The sequence below is a fragment of the Hypomesus transpacificus genome, chromosome 5, assembly GCF_021917145.1.
Source record: "Hypomesus transpacificus isolate Combined female chromosome 5, fHypTra1, whole genome shotgun sequence".
NCBI classification, from domain to species: Eukaryota; Metazoa; Chordata; class Actinopteri; order Osmeriformes; family Osmeridae; genus Hypomesus; species Hypomesus transpacificus.
Genome location: NC_061064.1, coordinates 1025111 through 1044905, shown reverse-complemented (window position 1 = coordinate 1044905; position 19795 = coordinate 1025111). Strand labels below are relative to the sequence as shown.

General features: G+C 47.7%; 3 protein-coding genes across 5 annotated transcripts; all 3 read left to right on the top strand.

The window, feature by feature from the left end:
• Window positions 1-114: 114 nt before the first annotated feature.
• Window positions 115-3278, top strand: dhrs13a.1 (dehydrogenase/reductase (SDR family) member 13a, tandem duplicate 1). The gene is made up of 6 exons (XM_047020062.1): window positions 115-411; window positions 555-673; window positions 1128-1251; window positions 1491-1817; window positions 1917-3093; window positions 3187-3278. Exons 1-5 carry the CDS (start codon window positions 285-287, stop codon window positions 2174-2176), a joined length of 957 nt encoding a protein of 318 aa, XP_046876018.1. The 5' UTR covers window positions 115-284; the 3' UTR covers window positions 2177-3093; window positions 3187-3278.
• Window positions 3107-5628, top strand: LOC124467697 (dehydrogenase/reductase SDR family member 13-like). Its single transcript, XM_047020061.1, has 5 exons — window positions 3107-3297; window positions 3595-3713; window positions 3805-3928; window positions 4380-4706; window positions 4946-5628. The coding sequence occupies exons 1-5, from the start codon at window positions 3171-3173 to the stop codon at window positions 5203-5205; spliced, it is 957 nt and encodes a 318-aa protein (XP_046876017.1). The 5' UTR covers window positions 3107-3170; the 3' UTR covers window positions 5206-5628.
• An 867-nt stretch (window positions 5629-6495) lies between these two features.
• On the top strand, window positions 6496-10378 carry mrm1 (mitochondrial rRNA methyltransferase 1 homolog (S. cerevisiae)). 3 transcript variants are annotated; one of them, XR_006956122.1, is made up of 5 exons: window positions 6496-7683; window positions 8002-8095; window positions 8809-8966; window positions 9564-9683; window positions 9800-10378. XR_006956122.1 is itself a non-coding variant. In XM_047020335.1 (5 exons), exons 1-5 carry the CDS (start codon window positions 6869-6871, stop codon window positions 9847-9849), a joined length of 1200 nt encoding a protein of 399 aa, XP_046876291.1. In that variant the 5' UTR covers window positions 6496-6868; the 3' UTR covers window positions 9850-10378. The 3 variants fall into 3 exon arrangements, 2 of the variants coding, with proteins under 2 accessions (XP_046876291.1, XP_046876292.1); XM_047020335.1 differs by having other exon boundaries at window positions 8846-8966; XM_047020336.1 differs by lacking the exons at window positions 9564-9683; window positions 9800-10378 and having other exon boundaries at window positions 8772-8938.
• Window positions 10379-19795: the final 9417 nt, after the last annotated feature.

The window sequence follows — 19795 nt, the reverse complement described above, 5'->3', positions numbered from 1 at the left end:
TGTCGCGTGGTCATTGTTGGTGTATCCTAGTTTGAACCTGTACACGTGTTCGTGGTGTGTGTGCTCTAAGAACCACATGGTGGCGATACTGACTTATTAGTAACAGCCTTGGACTGTTGCATAACACGGGCATCACCCCTTTCTGATCAGATTGCATCTCGATGTCTTATTGGTGTAGGCAGCTGTGAATAAGTTAAGATAAGGGAAGTCTTTAAGGGTGTAGTTCTCTGCCGTTTTCCGTATATCAACGGAATTGTTGATCCGTTGTTGAGTAGTAGGCAACCATGTTTACACTGCTAGTTATTGCGGCTGGAATAGTCACGGCTTATATATTACTGCATTTAATGGTTCTGAAACTACCCAAATGTAAAAGTAATGTGCAGTTACATGGGAAAGTCGTAATAGTTACAGGTAAGGTTCCGGCATGTTCTGTAAGTTTTGCTTTAACTGCTTATCATGCTTTGCATCTCAGTGATTGAAAGTGGTGTGCATGACTGAAAAAACACTTGGTGATAAAGATAGGACCAAAGTCAAACTCGAATATTATTTTCTAGGCGCCAACACTGGCATTGGTAAAACAACCGCGTTAGACCTGGCCAGGAGAGGAGGTAGGGTTATCCTGGCCTGCCGAGACAAGCGGAGGGCAGAAGAAGCCATTCTCGACATCGTCAAGGTAGGCTTATGGACACCCTTGTTGCAACCAGACTAGACTGACTTTTGCGTTTAACCGTTACATAACAAAATATGTTATTTTGTGGTATATCCGGAGGGGGCGCACTATACCATAGAAGGCAGTATGAAAATAACAATAGCCAATTTAACTTCATATGTGATGGGAGAAGCTTAGTGGTAGACAACAGGTCTCAGGTTCAAAGGACATGTTTAGCTCTTTAGTATTACACTTTTAAATTGTAGTTATTTAGATTTTTATTTTTAAATAAGCTCTATATATGTTAATTGTATGCACCTTCCCGCCACAGTAGGCTAAATTCTGTATTTATGCTAACTTACATGGCAAAAATAAAACGATTCTGAATCTGAAATCCCCCCTGTGCATCGCGTAGGATGAAAGCATCAGCTATGTAAATCCATGATCATCATAGAATGTGGATGTGAATGTTCTGCAGGAGACGGGGAACAGGGAAGTTGTGTTCATGGCCCTGGATCTTGGAAGCATGCAGTCAGTGAGATCCTTCGCTGAGAACTTCCTTAAATCTGAGTCCAGACTGGACATTTTAATCAACAATGCTGGTAAACGTTTCAGTAATTGTCATGATGCATGATGAATACTGAAAACAATTTCTCTGCAGTGTTGTTTCCCCTGTTAGTCTATATAACTATCTCAACTGTAATTTATTACATAAATACATTAATTAACAACATTAATGTATTACAGACTATAGGGCATCATCTGTATCATGATGTCACATACAAGCCACGGATACGTCCTCAATACTTTCTTTTAGAAATTAAAGTATTTTTCAACTCAGGGTTGATGAGTGGTGGTCAGACTGTGGATGGAGTGGGGATGATCTTTGGTGTGAACCACCTGGGCCACTTCCTGTTGACTCTCCTCCTGCTGGAGCGTCTGAAGGAGGGAGGTCCCAGCAGAGTGGTCACCGTGGCCTCCAAAGGTTATGAGTTCGGCCGTATTGACTTCAGCTGCATAGACAATCACAAGGACCTGGGCTTGGGAGACTCAGACTGGAACTTGTTTGAGAAGTACTGCCACAGCAAACTGTGTAACGTCCTGTTCACTCATGAGCTAGCCACGAGACTCCAGGGCAGCAATGTCACCTGCTACAGCCTTCACCCAGGTTAGTGTTGCATCCACTCTAACAGAGAACCAGTTCCTCTCCAATAATGTTCAATTATTTTTTGTTACCTGAAACCATTTTTTTTTTTAATCCACACAGGTGCAATCAAGACAGAGATCGGGCGCTATGCTAGGTTTGGGTGGAAGTGTGTGATGACGCCAATCACAGCTCTGTTCTTTGTGGACGCGGTGTCTGGAGCCCAGACCACCCTGCACTGCGCCCTGCAGGAGGGCTTAGAGAGCCTGTCTGGACGCTACTTCTCCTCCTGCTCAGTCCAGGAAGTCCAGGCCAAAGCCAAGGATGACGAGGCTGCCAGAAAGTTGTGGGAAGTTAGCGAGAGACTTTGTGGCATGTCTTGAACCAAATCCTACATTCCCAGCTTTACTACGTGTTAACAGTTTGAGGCAGAGGCAGACAACTTAGTTATCCTAATTTACAAATGTTGTCTGTTGGAAATACATGTGTGTAGGCCTGCATCATATCATAAAACGTTACACACAAGAATTTCAGTACACTCTTTCATGTATGCAAATGTGAACGTTGGGACGAAAGTTATTAACAATAGTATTTTCTATCTCCAGCGGTGGAAATTTTATAATTGATTATAACTCTCCAAGTATTGTGAGAAGAGAAAGGCGTGGTGAACCTTTTTTTTTTAACATTGACACAAAGGGTGGAAGATGTTCTGTGAAAGCTTTAATACTTGAACCTGGTTAAGAAAACCCCCCCAGGGGCGTGTCCCTGATGGACGTGTTGAGATGCCGCTGCCGTCAGCTGGCATCGTCACAGATTTAATAGATTCATCCTGGTTTATATTTAAGGCCGCCTCAGGCTTTGTTCCTGAAGGGTTTTTGCATCATATCATCTATACCAAGATGTAAATGTAGATTATAGGCTACTTCAGGAATTTTCATAAGTGCTCTAAATTAAGAATAAAAGAGTGTAGGGAAATCCATTACATTACATCGCAGTAGTTTACTGTGGTCCCTATGTTTTCGTTCAAATTTGAAATTTAAGATCCAGCACCTTTATTTATTTACCGACAGTCTAGGTGGGAAACTGCAGACTTGGGAAATGAACGTGTTTTCTCTTTTTTTCCTGTTAGTTTCTTTTCCTGTGTGTTCCACCGCTGATGTTGTGGACAACGCTTCATTCAAACACAGCTCTGTAGTTTAGACAACGCTTCATTAAAACACAACTCTGTAGTTTACACACAAAAATTCGGAACTGGTTTGTGAAAACGAGTGTGTGGAGGCCTCCGGAACCCGTTTAACAGGTAACTTCAAAAAGCCCAACCTCATAATCCCACAGTTCGTCTTGCCACGAGCATTTGAGAAGCACACATCCAACATCATGATCTATTTGTTAGTTGGGGTTGGAGTCGGATTTGGGATTTATATCTTCCTTGTCGAGACTCTCTTCAAAAGTTCAAAATGCAAAGGAAACGCGGTGATGGCAGGGAGGACGGTAATTATTACTGGTAGGTTCATATTTGTTCAAGTTGTTTTTGGTTAACAATCATTTGTTTGTGTCGATCGGAGTTATGTTTCAGAACAAGCTATCTGCATTCAAATTCATGTCCCACTTTCAAAACAAATCTACACTGAGAAATGTTATAAGTTAACATGTCTTGATAAAGTTGCGGACAACATTCAGCAACTTTTAATCAGTTGTTGTCCAATGGCAATAAAGTATAACTTGCAATTTTGCTAGCGAAGAAAGTTTACAATGTGGTATGAAGCACTTGATATGAGCAGTTGTGGTTCGGCGCTGTCAGGTGGCAACACAGGCATCGGCAAGGCTACGGCGATGGATCTGGCCAGGCGAGGGGCCAGGGTCATCCTAGCCTGTCGTAATCAAGTCAAAGCTGAATCTGCTATCAGCGACATAAACAAGGTATGAAAGCTTGTCTTCATTGTGATCCATTGAATTGTTTGGGCAGAAACGGAAGTATTCCAGCCTTAACGGGTGTGTGTTGTGGGTTTAGAGAACGGGGAGCACTGACGTGGTGTTCATGCACTTGGACTTGGGGAGCCTACAGTCAGTGCGAGCGTTCGCTAAGACATTCCTGAAGTCTGAGCCCAGACTGGATCTTCTTATTAACAATGCTGGTTTGTTAACGCCCCTCCACCCTACACACACACACACACACACTTACAATCATTTCAGAACTCATTTTGACAAACCAATGATTGTGGAAACGATCTTGACAAACCAATCGTTTCAGAACCCACCTTGACAGAACAGTGACTGTGTAAAGGATCCTGATGCCTGTGACCTGTCCTTTCCTGTGACCTGTCCTGTGAGCTGTCCTGTTCTGTCCTGTGAGCTGTCCTGTGTCCTGTCCTGTTCTGTCCTGTGAGCTGTCCTGTCCTGTGAGCTGTCCTGTGACCTGTCCTGTCCTGTGAGCTGTCCTGTCCTGTGAGCTGTCCTGTGAGCTGTCCTGTCCTGTGAGCTGTCCTGTGAGCTGTCCTGTCCTGTGAGCTGTCCTGTTCTGTCCTGTCCTGTGAGCTGTCCTGTTCTGTCCTGTCCTGTGAGCTGTCCTCTTCTGTCCTGTCACAGGCTTGGTGGCAGACGGCCGTACGGAGGATGGTTTTGGGGTTGAGTTTGGGGTGAACCACCTGGGCCACTTCCTGCTGACCTGCCTTCTTCTGGAGCGGCTGAAGGAGGGGCCCCGTGCCCGCGTCATCACCCTGGCCTCCATGGCCTACCAGTGGGGCAGCATCGACTTCGACAAGCTCCACACCAGCAAGGACCTGGGCTCTGGGAGATACAGCTGGCAGTTCTTTGCTGCCTACTGCAACAGCAAGCTGTGCAACGTTCTGTTCACTCACGAGCTGGCCAGGAGGCTGAAGGGCTCCAACGTTACGTGTTACAGCGTTCACCCAGGTTTGGAACTTACTTATACACGAGCCATCTTGTTGCTATTAACATAAACCACGTTCTGTATTTCACCCGAGGCATTACGCGTTTACCTGTACTAAAATGTATTCTCAACAACTCAGGATTATCAATAGGCTTTTGATGCACGGACACATTCAGGATTTTACACTAACGTGACATGGCAGATACGGTGCGTTTACTTCCTGTATGACACAGAGCGTCCATCCCTGATTGGTCCCCTCTAGGAGTGGTGAAGACAGAGCTGTCCCGTAACGTGAGCCTGTGGCAGAAAGTGTTCATCGAGCCCATCTCCACGCTGCTGTTCCTGGACCCTGAGGCTGGAGCCCAGACCACGCTGCACTGCGCCCTGCAGGAGGGGCTGGAGCCGCTGAGCGGAGGCTACTTCTGCTGCTGCTCCCTCCAGGAGCTGAGCAGTCGCGGCCGAGACGACGCTGTGGCCAAGAAGCTGTGGGACGTGAGCGAGAGGCTGTGTGGCCTCTCTTAGGGAGGGGCCGAGAGGCTCTGCGGACGAGTGTGGATCCACTTTGCCCTGGTTCCAATGTTCTGTGGTTAATCTGAGGCTTATGGTGTTGTTAAAAATGAGTTTGGAGTGAGAGAGCAGAAGTTGGTTTGCACATCAGGGGGAAACACCCATTATGTGACTGGACATGTAAGGTGACAGGAAAAAAGGCAGCAAATCTTTTCGGTCTTTAAATTACTGGTGATGGTGGCACTGACACCCACAGGTGGGTCCCATCTGTATGGGGTTAGAGTTAGGGTTGGGTCTGTGTGAGGTCCTGTGTTGGTGACGAGTATATTAAGAGGGGCCCAGGGCTTGGCCACAAACAGACTAATATTTAAATGAGAATCTCTTGTAGAGATGTGTGGTTTTCCTTGTTAGAAATAAAATGTACGTAACTGATTCTGATTTGGATTTGTCTTTTTCTGTCAGCACATGTAATCAACATCATCTTTCTCACACAATCCAAATTTTGAGCATCATTTAGGAACACCGTGCCAAAAGACCAGAAAGAACAAATGCACCTGAGAGGTTCTGAGAGGACATGATTCAAATGATGACTGGGGTCGACCCAGACTGTCATGGTTACAACATTAACTGACCATCGGGACACAGATCAGATGTATTTATATAGCTCTTTTTACACGCAAGCATGTCACAGAGGGCTTCACATACGCCCATAGAACTGCCCTTCAACCAACCTAAACCCTCAAGGAACCCTCACACACACACACAGGCATGTGCAGTGTTCCTGGGTATCTTACACAGGGAGAAAGAACATTCCATCGTCCTGAAGCAGCTTTGGCACAAAGGCACTGGTACATGTTGTCAGACTAGTCACACAGGCTTGCCATCATATTGTTCTTTGAACTTTAGCCCATATGATCGTTGTGTCGAGGAATGTACTTTGTGTGGAATCTAAATATAAATTAGCTAAATGTTTCCCTTCATCTAACTACGAAAGCATGACCAATATTTAGATAAGCAAAATATAGAAAGTTTAATATTGAACCATTTTGCTTAATATCTATGAAATTCCTAAAATATAAATCATTTTTTGCTATGATGAAGTTCTTGATTTGTCAAGTCAATTCAACACTATCATTATAAGCTTATTTAACAAATCACAAACAATTAAACCTAAACATAAGTTGGAGTTTGTTCTGTCTGAGCTTGTTTGGTGCATGAAGCTGCAATACCACCAAGCAGCACTAGAGGGTACTGTTGAATATTGGCAAGTGACAAAACTACTGTTGTTTACTTCCTGGAAGAGGCGGAGCTTAACCAACCACATGCGAGTTTGACCAGAGCCTCTTTAAGACTCTTATTAGACATTCTCTGGTTTGACTTTGCGTCCTGGGTCGAAAGCTACCAGCCATCTGGACTAACAGTTACTGCTATCTTAGCTTTTAATTGTTGACAGAGAGTACTGTAGCCTATATATGAAGGGGTATCATGTCAGTCTTACGCTGTTGTTCGCCGCTTGGTTTTGAAGGGTATTTAGGTGAACTTGAATGAATGGGCTGGTCAGCTATATACTGTAATTAGCTAGCACACATTTTAAACGAATTTCTGGCTAGCAGTCCGTAACAATCCGTTGTCTGATATCATCTAGCAGTGAGCTGTTCATTTGTGCACGTTTATAACCATGGCGACATGGAATCTCACGCTACACTGCTCAAGGCTATTTGTCTACAATAGACTTTTTGCGCAGGTGGCAAATCTGAGAGTAAGTTCTCAATTTGCATCCTATCATCCCACCAGCACTCTCCAAAGAAGAGACGGTGAGGCGAAACCAGACGTTAGGAAGCGGCGTAGCGTTCTCCCCAGCGCTGGTGATCAACACAGGCCCGCCGTGTCCGGGACATGGCAGGGGCATCACGGGGCCGAAGACATACCGGAGATACCGGCCGTGAAAAAAGTTTGGAGGGCCGATGCCCCGGGTCCCAGGGAGAGCCGACCCTGGGCTGAAGGAAGAGTGTCGTCTGAGCTCCAGAAACTCAGTCTGGACGACTTCCCTAAGGCGCGTGAAAAGGTCGGAAAAGACTCGAAAGAAGAGAGAAACAGCGAGACTTTGTTCGGGGTGTCGCCTTGTCTGCTGGCACTGACCCAGGGCAGGAGGCGGGCCCGGAGGTTATATGTGAAGGAGGGAGACGCGTCTAAACGGGCCTCGGTTCAGCAGGTGTGTGAAGAGGCCCACCGGAGGGGGGTGCAGATACAGAGGGTCAGTAAAAAGGAACTGGATAAGATGTGTTCTGGAAGGGTCCACCAGGGCGTGTGTCTACAAGCCAGTCCTCTCACTTTCCTCTCCGAGGACGAGCCTTCGAAGCCCCCAAGCGCCGGCAGCGCCCCCCCCCTCTGGCTGGTCCTGGACGCGGTGCAGGACCCCATGAACCTGGGAGCCATCCTCCGCTCTGCATACTTCCTAGGGGTGGACAGGATCGCCAGCAGTCTTCACAACAGGTGGCGCGTTTTACATTTACGCTTCATTCTTTTATCTGCTTTGTCTGTAGCCGCGTAAGAATGGTGCATATATAAAGAACGTATAGCCCTATACAAACAGTACATACAGATTGTGCAGGACTGCAGATAATCTTGGACCAGAAATGGGTTAGTTCAGGGGTTGGTGCTAATAAAACGGTCTGTATTGTTATCAGCATCACCTCAACCCCAATATTACATCAACATCCGCCTCTACTCTACTCTGCTGATTTGATGTTCCATTCTGTCTTTACCAACATGCTTATTGTTGTGAGATGATTCAAACGGCCCTTTCCCCAGCTGTCCCCTGACACCCGTGGTGAGCAAGGCCAGCTCAGGGGTGATGGAGGTCATGGAGCTGTATGGATATGAAAGCCTGGCTGATATGCTGAAGGTAACTAGTTCACCCAGAGACAACATTTCAATTAGACGCATCTACTCTTCTGCTATTTGTTTGATTGTGTACATGGTACTTTATAGACCTTTGTTTAATGTATTTTAATGCATTATTATTTATTAAGTAAGGGGGGGGGAACATTGTTATCACTCACAACCTTAAATGCATAATGAAATCATTATTAAAAAAATGTCTTTAGATCCGCTTGATTGTCCTGAGTAACTGTCTCCAGGTGAAGGTGTGTGTGTGTGTCCAGGTGAAGGTGTGTGTCTCTAGGTAAAGGTGTGTGTGTGTCCAGGTGAAGGTGTGTGTGTGTGTGTCTCTTGGTGAAGGTGTGTGTGTGTCCAGGTGAAGGTGTGTGTGTGTCTCTAGGTGAAGGTGTTTGTGTGTCTCTAGGTGAAGGTGTGTGTGTGTCTCTAGGTGAAGGTGTGTGTGTCTCTAGGTGAAGGTGTGTGTGTCTCTCTAGGTGAAGGTGTGTGTGTGTCTCTAGGTTAAGGTGTGTGTGTGTGTCTCTAGGTTAAGGTGTGTGTGTGTCCAGGTGAAGGTGTGTGTGTGTCTCTAGGTGAAGGTGTCTCATGGCTGGAGGTGTGTGTCTCCAGGTGAAGGTGTCTCATGGCTGGAGGTGTGTGTCTCCAGGTGAAGGTGTCTCATGGCTGGAGGTGTGTGTCTCCAGGTGAAGGTGTCTCATGGCTGGAGGTGTGTGTCTCTAGGTGAAGGTGTCTCATGGCTGGAGGTGTGTGTCTCCAGGTGAAAGTGTCTCAGGGCTGGCAGGTGGTGGGGACAGTTGGGGCGGAGGGGCGGGGCTTCCCGGCTCCTGTGCTCTGTTGCTCAGAGTTCAGCATGACCAGACCCACACTGCTGCTCATGGGTGAGTCATGCCTGCCCTCCTCCTCACCTTCCTCCTCCTCCTCACCCTGCCCTCCTCACCTTCCTCCTCCTCACTCTGCCCTCCTCACCCTGCCCCCCTCCTCACCTTCCTCCTCCTCCTCACCCTGCCCTCCTCACCTTCCTCCTCCTCACTCTGCCCTCCTCACCCTGCCCCCCTCCTCACCTTCCTCCTCCTCCTCACCCTGCCCCCCTCCTCCTCACCCTGCCCCCCTCCTCCTCACTCTGCCCTCCTCACCACCCTGCCCTCCTCATCACCCTGCCCTCTTCTTCCTCCTCTTCCTCCTCACCCTGCCCTCCTCTTCTTCCTCCTCACCCTGCCCTCCTCTTCTTCCTCCTCACCCTGAGTGTTACAGGTCAAAGTGACTGAGTTAGACTTAACAATATAGACTGCATGTTCCAGCTTGTCCTGTTAGTCTGCTATCTGTAGAACCAATCTCAGTCTTCACTCCTTAAGTGCTTCTGTGAGGCTCAGCAGGAAGTGTTTACTAACTGCAGTACGGCGGAGATGTGAGATCCTCATGCAGGTGTAGAGGAGAGAGAGGAGTCTTCCTCCCTGTCTAATCTGCTGTCTCTCCAGGTGGAGAGGGGGGTGGTCTCTCTCCAGAGCTGTGCCTGCAGTGTGAGGTCCTGCTGACGATCCCTCCCCTCAGAGCCCTGGTCCCCGGGGTGGAGTCCCTGAACGTGTCTGTGGCTACAGGTACCTCCCTGCTCAGCCTCTCCAGGCCTCCACACGTCCAGCACCTCTTGTCTCAGCACCTGTGGACCTCCTCTGTTCACCTCCTCTGTCCTCTTCTGACCCCTGTGTCGCTCCAGGCATCTTGCTGCATTCTCTTCTGTCGCCGCGGAGAGGAGGCCAGCGCTGAGCAGCCTCCCTGGTGCCTCACAGCCTCCATGGTGCCTCACAGCCTCCCTGGTGCCTCACAGCCTCCCTGGTGCCTCACAGCCTCCCTGGTGCCTCACAGCTGGAGGTTCAGGCCAGTCAGTAGACCAGCCTGCTGACCGAAGAGAGGGAGAAAGGGGAGGAGGAAGAGGAGAGAGGGGGGCTACTCAAGGGCTGTGGAGATGTGTCAACTTGTGTCCTGAATTCATGTGTTCACCACTGCAGACAGGCCAATATGTCTGCCCACTGTACATCTGAAGTGTGTGTGGTGTTAGAAAATAGCTAGCATCATCCAGGTGTCGCCCCATGGACAAGCACATCATCCAGATCTATAGAACGCCAGCCCTCCATACGTCTGCTGTAGGTGAAGTCTATTAAAGGTTTTTACCTAAATATTTTGACTGCATTTGGGAATCGCAAAAATCGGGGGGAGGACACCTAGATGAAGGACGCATTAGGGTATAGGACACATAGATGAAGGACGCATTAGAGGGTATAGGACACATAGATGAAGGACGCATTAGGGTATAGGACACATAGATGAAGGACGCATTAGAGGGTATAGGACACATAGATGAAGGACGCATTAGGGGGTATAGGACACATAGATGAAGGACGCATTAGGGGGTATAGGACACATAGATGAAGGACGCATTAGAGGGTATAGGACACATAGATGAAGGACGCATTAGGGTATAGGACACATAGATGAAGGACGCATTAGGGTATAGGACACATAGATGAAGGACGCATTAGGGTATAGGACACATAGATGAAGGACGCATTAGAGGGTATAGGACACATAGATGAAGGACGCATTAGGGTATAGGACACATAGATGAAGGACGCATTAGGGTATAGGACACATAGATGAAGGACGCATTAGAGGGTATAGGACACATAGATGAAGGACGCATTAGGGTATAGGACACATAGATGTAGGACGCATTAGGGTATAGGACACATAGATGAAGGACGCATTAGAGGGTATAGGACACATAGATGAAGGACGCATTAGGGTATAGGACACATAGATGAAGGACGCATTAGGGTATAGGACACATAGATGAAGGACGCATTAGAGGGTATAGGACACATAGATGAAGGACGCATTAGGGTATAGGACACATAGATGAAGGACGCATTAGGGTATAGGACACATAGATGAAGGACGCATTAGGGTATAGGACACATAGATGAAGGACGCATTAGAGGGTATAGGACACATAGATGAAGGACGCATTAGGGTATAGGACACATAGATGAAGGACGCATTAGGGTATAGGACACATAGATGAAGGACGCATTAGGGTATAGGACACATAGATGAAGGACGCATTAGAGGGTATAGGACACATAGATGAAGGACGCATTAGGGTATAGGACACATAGATGAAGGACGCATTAGGGTATAGGACACATAGATGAAGGACGCATTAGGGTATAGGACACATAGATGAAGGACGCATTAGGGTATAGGACACATAGATGAAGGACGCATTAGGGTATAGGACACATAGATGAAGGACGCATTAGGGTATAGGACACATAGATGAAGGACGCATTAGGGTATAGGACACATAGATGAAGGACGCATTAGAGGGTATAGGACACATAGATGAAGGACGCATTAGGGTATAGGACACATAGATGAAGGACGCATTAGGGTATAGGACACATAGATGAAGGACGCATTAGAGGGTATAGGACACATAGATGAAGGACGCATTAGGGTATAGGACACATAGATGTAGGACGCATTAGGGTATAGGACACATAGATGAAGGACGCATTAGAGGGTATAGGACACATAGATGAAGGACGCATTAGGGTATAGGACACATAGATGAAGGACGCATTAGGGTATAGGACACATAGATGAAGGACGCATTAGAGGGTATAGGACACATAGATGAAGGACGCATTAGGGTATAGGACACATAGATGAAGGACGCATTAGGGTATAGGACACATAGATGAAGGACGCATTAGGGTATAGGACACATAGATGAAGGACGCATTAGAGGGTATAGGACACATAGATGAAGGACGCATTAGGGTATAGGACACATAGATGAAGGACGCATTAGGGTATAGGACACATAGATGAAGGACGCATTAGGGTATAGGACACATAGATGAAGGACGCATTAGAGGGTATAGGACACATAGATGAAGGACGCATTAGGGTATAGGACACATAGATGAAGGACGCATTAGGGTATAGGACACATAGATGAAGGACGCATTAGAGGGTATAGGACACATAGATGAAGGACGCATTAGGGTATAGGACACATAGATGTAGGACGCATTAGGGTATAGGACACATAGATGAAGGACGCATTAGAGGGTATAGGACACATAGATGAAGGACGCATTAGGGTATAGGACACATAGATGAAGGACGCATTAGGGTATAGGACACATAGATGAAGGACGCATTAGAGGGTATAGGACACATAGATGAAGGACGCATTAGGGTATAGGACACATAGATGAAGGACGCATTAGGGTATAGGACACATAGATGAAGGACGCATTAGGGTATAGGACACATAGATGAAGGACGCATTAGGGTATAGGACACATAGATGAAGGACGCATTAGGGTATAGGACACATAGATGAAGGACGCATTAGAGGGTATAGGACACATAGATGAAGGACGCATTAGGGTATAGGACACATAGATGAAGGACGCATTAGGGTATAGGACACATAGATGAAGGACGCATTAGGGTATAGGACACATAGATGAAGGACGCATTAGGGTATAGGACACATAGATGAAGGACGCATTAGAGGGTATAGGACACATAGATGAAGGACGCATTAGGGTATAGGACACATAGATGAAGGACGCATTAGGGTATAGGACACATAGATGAAGGACGCATTAGAGGGTATAGGACACATAGATGAAGGACGCATTAGGGTATAGGACACATAGATGAAGGACGCATTAGGGTATAGGACACATAGATGAAGGACGCATTAGGGTATAGGACACATAGATGAAGGACGCATTAGGGTATAGGACACATAGATGAAGGACGCATTAGGGTATAGGACACATAGATGAAGGACGCATTAGAGGGTATAGGACACATAGATGAAGGACGCATTAGGGTATAGGACACATAGATGAAGGACGCATTAGGGTATAGGACACATAGATGAAGGACGCATTAGGGTATAGGACACATAGATGAAGGACGCATTAGGGTATAGGACACATAGATGAAGGACGCATTAGGGTATAGGACACATAGATGAAGGACGCATTAGGGTATAGGACACATAGATGAAGGACGCATTAGGGTATAGGACACATAGATGAAGGACGCATTAGGGTATAGGACACATAGATGAAGGACGCATTAGGGTATAGGACACATAGATGAAGGACGCATTAGGGTATAGGACACATAGATGAAGGACGCATTAGGGTATAGGACACATAGATGTAGGATGTATAGGTGGAGGGCAACAGAGAGGACACAGCTACAGGAGGGTTAGCTACGTGAGGTCATACCTCGACTCAGGCTAGAGGACCGGCTCTTCTGGAGAGTCTGGGATCCGCCGGGATCCGCTGGGATGGCAGACTCCTTTCCAGTGGCACGACCGTGTGCCACCAACAGGGGGCGACCTGAGTCAGCTGTGCGGAGGCGGTGGTGTGCTCTCGTGACGCTCCAGTCCTCATCCTGCCTCCACGCCTCAGAGGCTGTCTCCCCGCCGGGCGCTGAAACAGGACGGTTCACAATTACTCTGAACGGGCCCCCACTACCCACAATCCAACAGAGACCACGACAAGGCAATTAACCCGCTAATACAGTGGACCATTAGCCGTCCCAGCCGTGCCAGGAGCCCCAGGGCCCGCATGGGGCTGAGGGAGATTAGAAGAGATGCTTTAACGTAATGAACCGTTCTAGGAACTTTAGTGCAGGGATGATTTGTGTCTTTTTTCAACGTCATTTTGAGGGCCTTTGTTTCTGTTCCTCACAACACTGATATGTCATGAAGGCTCTGTGCACTATTGTGTCATGGTCTACTGTGAGAGGGCGGGGTTTCTACAGTCTGCAATGGTTTTGAATTTAAATAAAAGATACTTATATTTTTGGGGATGTGACAAAATACTTGATACTTACTGATTGAAATGTGCTGAAGCTGATGTGGTTTGACTGTGCTGAAGCGTGCTGACTCCTTGTTCTCCTGTGAATAATTCTGCTCTTCCTTCTGGGCCGTGGACCCCAGCACACGGCAGCTCAGGCTAGCGGAGAGGAAAACAATATTTACTATCTGTCTGTTTCCCTCCTGCATGTAAGATTCAACTCTGTTTTATCAGCTCTGACTGTTCAGCCAGGGGCTTCTTTCATTTTCCTGCTTTTGTGTTGGTAGCTGAGAGTGACAGGCGCTCCCCCTCCCTGGAGCGCTGTTCCATTAATCTGTTTAATATGCCACGGAAACAGAGGAGCGAGGGATTGGCAGCGCGCTAATGGAATCTGGGCAGGTGAAAGCGGCCGTGCATATCAGACGCAGCATAAGGTGGAGGCCACGTGACGGGCTTGCTGCTCCCCGTGTCAGCCCGCTCCAGGGGGTGGAGGATCAGGCCCTCTCCCCTGGACGGTGAACCCCCCCACTGGCCCTTATCCTTCCCACCCTATCTCCCCCTGTTTCCCCCCATCTCACCCTCCTTCTGACCTTCCCCTCCTTCACCCAGGGCTGTGGCTAGACATTTAAGGCTATTGGGCACAGTTATTCACATCTCCCTCAAACTCATCTCTGCTCAAAATTATGAATATAATATAGAAACAATTCAATTGAAAAAACAGCTTCAAATTTTCATTGGTATTAATTAGTCACATTCACAGATACCTGCGCAATGACGACTTTAGGGTAGCATGTTTGCTGTCCAATGTCAAGTCTCTATTTGGTCACGTTACAGATCAGATCTTAAAGAGTCGAGAAGACAGACACCTTCATGCCTAGTTTCAAACATAAAAGCGGGAGTAAAACACGACAGAAAGTACTGGAAGAGAAGGTAGCAGTCAGAGCTCCCTAAATAAGAAAATAACTATTTAGCTATTTTACTTAAGATTTTGTTATTGACCGCGAGACCTCCAAGACGCCCCTCGCCAATGCTAGTAGCAGTTCGGCTAGGCATTTGTGAACAGGTGAGTACACGTGCTTTTTCAGGTGGGTTGGGTACCAGATGGGCTGTTGTACCTCTAAAGCAGGGGTGTCGAACTCCGGTCCTCGAGGGCCGCTGTCCTGCATGTTTTAGATGTTTCCCTGCTCCAACACACCTGATTCAATTAAAAGGGTTGTTATAACGACCATTCATTCGAATCAGGTGAGCTGGATCAGGGAAACATCTAAAACATGCAGGACAGCGGCCCTCGAGGACCGGAGCTCGACACCCCTGCTCTAAAGGATGTTAACTTTTGTGAAGCAGGTCGCCGCCGAGCGCCAGTCTCATTTTGTACAGAACAGTAGACCAGTAGCCAGGCTTGCCGACGTGTTTCATTGTGTACTGAGTGGGCCTGTAGCCGGGCTAGCCTACTGTTTTGCAGTAAAATCACAATGTGGGCCTTATGCAGACTGGAGCTGACTAAATGTAAATGTAAAATAAGACGGTACATGCTACTAAAATAACAAACACTTAATTGGCAGGGGTGTAATTGTGGGCCTATATGCCTGGGCCCGGAGTGGGTTAACTGAGGAGTACAAAAAACACACAAATCTAGGGATGCAAATATAGCTACATCAAAATATCACAGCAACCAGTTGAAATAACACTCACTGCAAGTGTATCCGCCAGGTTAGCAAGCCCAACACAACTAAGGCTCACAAGAGGTAAAACCCCAAAACAATAAGCACAAAACAGCCCCTTAAACAAAGACAACACTGAGAACACAAAGAAACCAAAACATGGGAAAAACAGTGGCAGTCGCTCCACACAAGTACCGACGCTTGTCCACCATCAACGTTCACCCGAGGAGACCGCTGAACCACCCAGAGCTAATGCCTAAACTAAAGCATTAGGTAAATGCTGTGGGCGGCCTAAAAGCTCCTGGTTCCTAAAGTTACCCGGTTACAGTAATTTCACGTTTTGATAGCAACCAATATATCTAAAGGTTTGACGGTAATATAAAATAATATCGACATCTGTGGGCGTCGCAATACCTTAATAAACACAACCTATCATTAAGGGGTAGCCTCCCCTGACTATTGATTGGACGGACTACCCGTCTGTAGTTTTGTGGGAGTGGCTTTGAAGGGAAGAGCTGGGATATTTTGGTTTGAATCGTGTCTAAAAGAAGCTAAAATAGCTAGCTTCACGTAACTTACCTACCCTGCCTTTTAATTGTGTGTGTGTGCCTTCACCCTCTGGCCCTCTCCATCCTCCCCTCCCTCTCTTCTACCCTCTGGCCCTCTCCATCCTCCCCTCCCTCTCTTCTACCCTCTGGCCCTCTCCCTCCTCCCCTCCCTCTCTTCTACCCTCTGGCCCTCTCCATCCTCCCCTCCCTCTCTTCTACCCTCTGGCCCTCTCCATCCTCCCCTCCCTCTCTTCTACCCTCTGGCCCTCTCCCTCCTCCCCTCCCTCTCTTCTACCCTCTGGCCCTCTCCATCCTCCCCTCCCTCTCTTCTACCCTCTGGCCCTCTCCCTCCTCCCCTCCCTCTCTTCTGGCATCCTTTCTCTACAGTACGCTACTGAGATCCTCAGCATGTGGCCGCACGTTTAGAGAACGGGGTCAATTTCACGACATGTGTGTAAAACTCAGTAACTGTCCCTCATGATGCCTGTAGGCCTGACGCCTCTCACAGATCAACATCATGCCTCGCTTCGCACAGCTGTGTTTTCATTCATTATAAGGTGCTGAGTTATGAGATCATTTGCTAATTCAATTTGACCATTCTTACTTTTTTACCCCCCATACTAGTGACAACAGGGTTCTGTGAGACAGATTTCATGCTTTCGTTCCCCTTTCTCTCTCCTGCGCTTCTTCCCCCGTCAGTCTCTCCCTCCTTCTCACTCCCCCCCACCTCCCCCATTACCAGGAAGATCTATCCGTCATTTGCATGTGTGTGTGTTGGGGCTGGCAGTGCAAGCAGATGTGTCATTTCATGAGGAGCATCACTCTCTGTGTTGCCATTAGAAATTGTCCTCAGGAATCCATTTGGGTCTAAACAACAGTGCCCCCCCCCCCCCCCCCCTCAGCACGAGGAGGGAGAGAGGGAGGGAGGCCCTCAGAACTAGACAGGACAGCATGCAGAGAGGACATACCTCATAAGGTTTAACAAGCTCACTCACAGTGCTGGGGGGGGGGGGGGGGGGGCTGGGGGAGGGGCTGCATCCGAGGAGTCACTCACCGGATCTATGAGATGACTGCCACCCCTAATCCTAACCCTGCTATCCTTCATTAGAGGCTGGACCCTCTACATATGGCTTCTCTCTGTCTCCCTAGAAGTGTCTCAGAGGGAAGGGTAGATTGGGGAAAACAGCCTTCGATCCGAAGCCCTGAGTTCGTTATCCTGTAGCACGTGGGTAATACATGACAGAATATACATTTTGGAATTGCATGTGTCAGAAAGAAAAAGAAAGAAAGAGAGCAAGTGTGTGTGTGAGAAAAAGAGAGACAGGGCCTAAAAGAGAGTGATAGACAGAGAGAGAGAGTGAGAGTGATAGACAGAGAGAGAGGGAGATTGAGAGGCAATCCTCACAGTGTTGGGTGTGGTGTTTGAGGGGTTGATGGGGAGGGTGGAGGGGGAGGCGAGGTGGGAGGGGGAGGTTGGTGATAGAGTGGGTGGAGGAGGGTTTGGGGGGGGGATGAGCCGGTGAGATGATAATACAGCATGACACCTCTGAAATGAGACCCTGGTTGCCATGGCAAGGAGGCAGGAGGGGACAGTCTGAAGTGGATGAAATAAAACAAGCTGTAAATGATCAGTATACTGTAAATCAGAGGTGTCAAAAGTATTCACATTCATTACTCAAGTAGACGTATAGATACTAGGGTTTAAAAATACTTTTGTAGAAGTTGAAGTATCAACTCTAGCTTTTTACTCAAGTAAAAGTATAAAGTACTGGTTTCAAAACTACTTAAAGTATAAAAGTACAAGCAGTAATGTAAGGAGATGCCATTAAGGACAAGCTTAGGCCGTGCCACAGGGGCCTATAATGCACGACCCCCCACCTCCCCAAAAGAGAATCTTTCTAAAGGCCATAATGATGTTATGTTGAAATATGTGGGCTGCACACCTGGGCTGCGCACCTGTTTATGCCCATTGAAAATGAACGCATTTTAGTACAAGCCATTAGCTCGTGGTACTTGGGCACGCAAAGCTTGCAGCGCATTCGAAAGTTGTTTTTTCTTCTTCCAACCATTTCGAAAAATTCTTCCAGGTACGGCCAGGGATGTAGAAGGGTTGGCTGGTCTTCTTGGCTACCAACCTCCTCGCTGGTAGAGTACAGATCATTGCGTGAAAATTTAAGGAGTAGAAGTTGAAAGTTGTCTGAAAAATAATTACTTCAGTAAAGTATAGATACCCCAAATTTCTACTTAAGTAAGGTAACAAAGTATTTGTACTTCGTTACTTGACACCTCTGCTGTAAATGATCAGTATACTATATAATGATCAGTATACTGATCAGGCTGATCAGTATTGAAATCATGACGCTGCTCAGGACAGAACCATTCACCAGCTTCTTGCACGCAAGTGTTTTTGCAGTTGTTTTCATCAACAACTCCTGAGCAGCAAAATGAGCACTTGAAGAGATATCAGCATGATAAAAACGACCTCAAATGACAGAAAAAGTTATTTGACGTGGGGGGAGGGGCACAGCTAGAGAGGTAGAGATGAGTTGGAGAACAAGGAGACTTTGGTGCTAGATGGGTGAAAGTGGGGTTCAAGGTTGGGGTGCTTGGAGTGCGCATACCCTGGGCTTCAGAAGGAAGTGGTGCGGAGGAGAGGGGTGGAGGAGAGAGGGGGGAGAGAGGTGGAGAGGGGTGGAGGAGAGAGGGGTGGAGGAGAGAAAGGGGTGGGGGGAGAGAGGGAGGGGAGAGAGAGAGGGGTGGTGGAAGAGAGGGTCAGAGGAGAGAGGGGTGGAGGAGAGAGGGGTGGAAGAGAGGGGTGAAAAAGAGAGGGAGGGGGGAGAGAGAGAGAGAGAGGGAGGGGGAGAGAGAGAGAGGGGTGGAGGAGAGAGGGGTGGAGTAGAGAGGGTCGGAGGAGAGAGGGTCGGAGGAGAGAGGGTCGGAGGAGAGAGGGGTGGAGGAGAGAGGGGTGGTTTTCTCCCCGTGGTGGTGGAGGGGAGGGGCATCCATCATTATTGGCACACACCTCCATCCCTCTCTCTCCCTGACGTCTTCTGCTGACATAAATCCTGATTTCCTCATAATAGATCCCTCTGCCATGCAGGGAAGACTGCACCGCTCACATCGATCCTGCCTCTCCTCCCCCTGCTCTACTCGCCACATAAAATCATTATGAAACATCACTGATTTCAAATTCATGGGATACTAAATACAAGTATGTGGTTAAATGTTGATGCATGAGATGCAAAGAGAGAGTAAATGAGTGGCGACGATACTAAGATTCCAGAGCGTGAAGGAGGTCATTATCCTGCCATCGATCTGGGTCTGTTGTTCTGTAGGAGCGGGTGGAGCGGGTTGTAAACAGAGGTGAGCAGAGAGGGGATAGATGTCCTCTACTGTAGTACACACCCTGGTCCTCTACTGTAGTACACACCCTGGTCCTCTACTGTAGGACACACCCTGGTCCTCTACTGTAGTACACACCCTGGTCCTCTACTGTAGTACACACCCTGGTCCTCTACTGTAGTACACACCCTGGTCCTCTACTGTAGGACACACCCTGGTCCTCTACTGTAGTACACACCCTGGTCCTCTACTGTAGTACACACCC

Coding starts and splice junctions, on each gene's coding strand:
- LOC124467697 (XM_047020061.1), top strand. CDS start 3,171: ATGATCTATTTGTTAGTTGGGGTTGGAGTCGGATTTGGGATTTATATC. Junction 3,929..4,379: donor TCTTCTTATTAACAATGCTG/GTTTGTTAACGC, acceptor GTCCTGTCACAG/GCTTGGTGGCAGACGGCCGT. Junction 4,707..4,945: donor GTGTTACAGCGTTCACCCAG/GTTTGGAACTTA, acceptor GGTCCCCTCTAG/GAGTGGTGAAGACAGAGCTG.
- mrm1 (XM_047020335.1), top strand. CDS start 6,869: ATGGCGACATGGAATCTCACGCTACACTGCTCAAGGCTATTTGTCTAC. Junction 7,684..8,001: donor GCCAGCAGTCTTCACAACAG/GTGGCGCGTTTT, acceptor CCCTTTCCCCAG/CTGTCCCCTGACACCCGTGG. Junction 8,967..9,563: donor ACCCACACTGCTGCTCATGG/GTGAGTCATGCC, acceptor CTGTCTCTCCAG/GTGGAGAGGGGGGTGGTCTC.
- dhrs13a.1 (XM_047020062.1), top strand. CDS start 285: ATGTTTACACTGCTAGTTATTGCGGCTGGAATAGTCACGGCTTATATA. Junction 412..554: donor GAAAGTCGTAATAGTTACAG/GTAAGGTTCCGG, acceptor ATTATTTTCTAG/GCGCCAACACTGGCATTGGT. Junction 1,252..1,490: donor CATTTTAATCAACAATGCTG/GTAAACGTTTCA, acceptor TTTTCAACTCAG/GGTTGATGAGTGGTGGTCAG.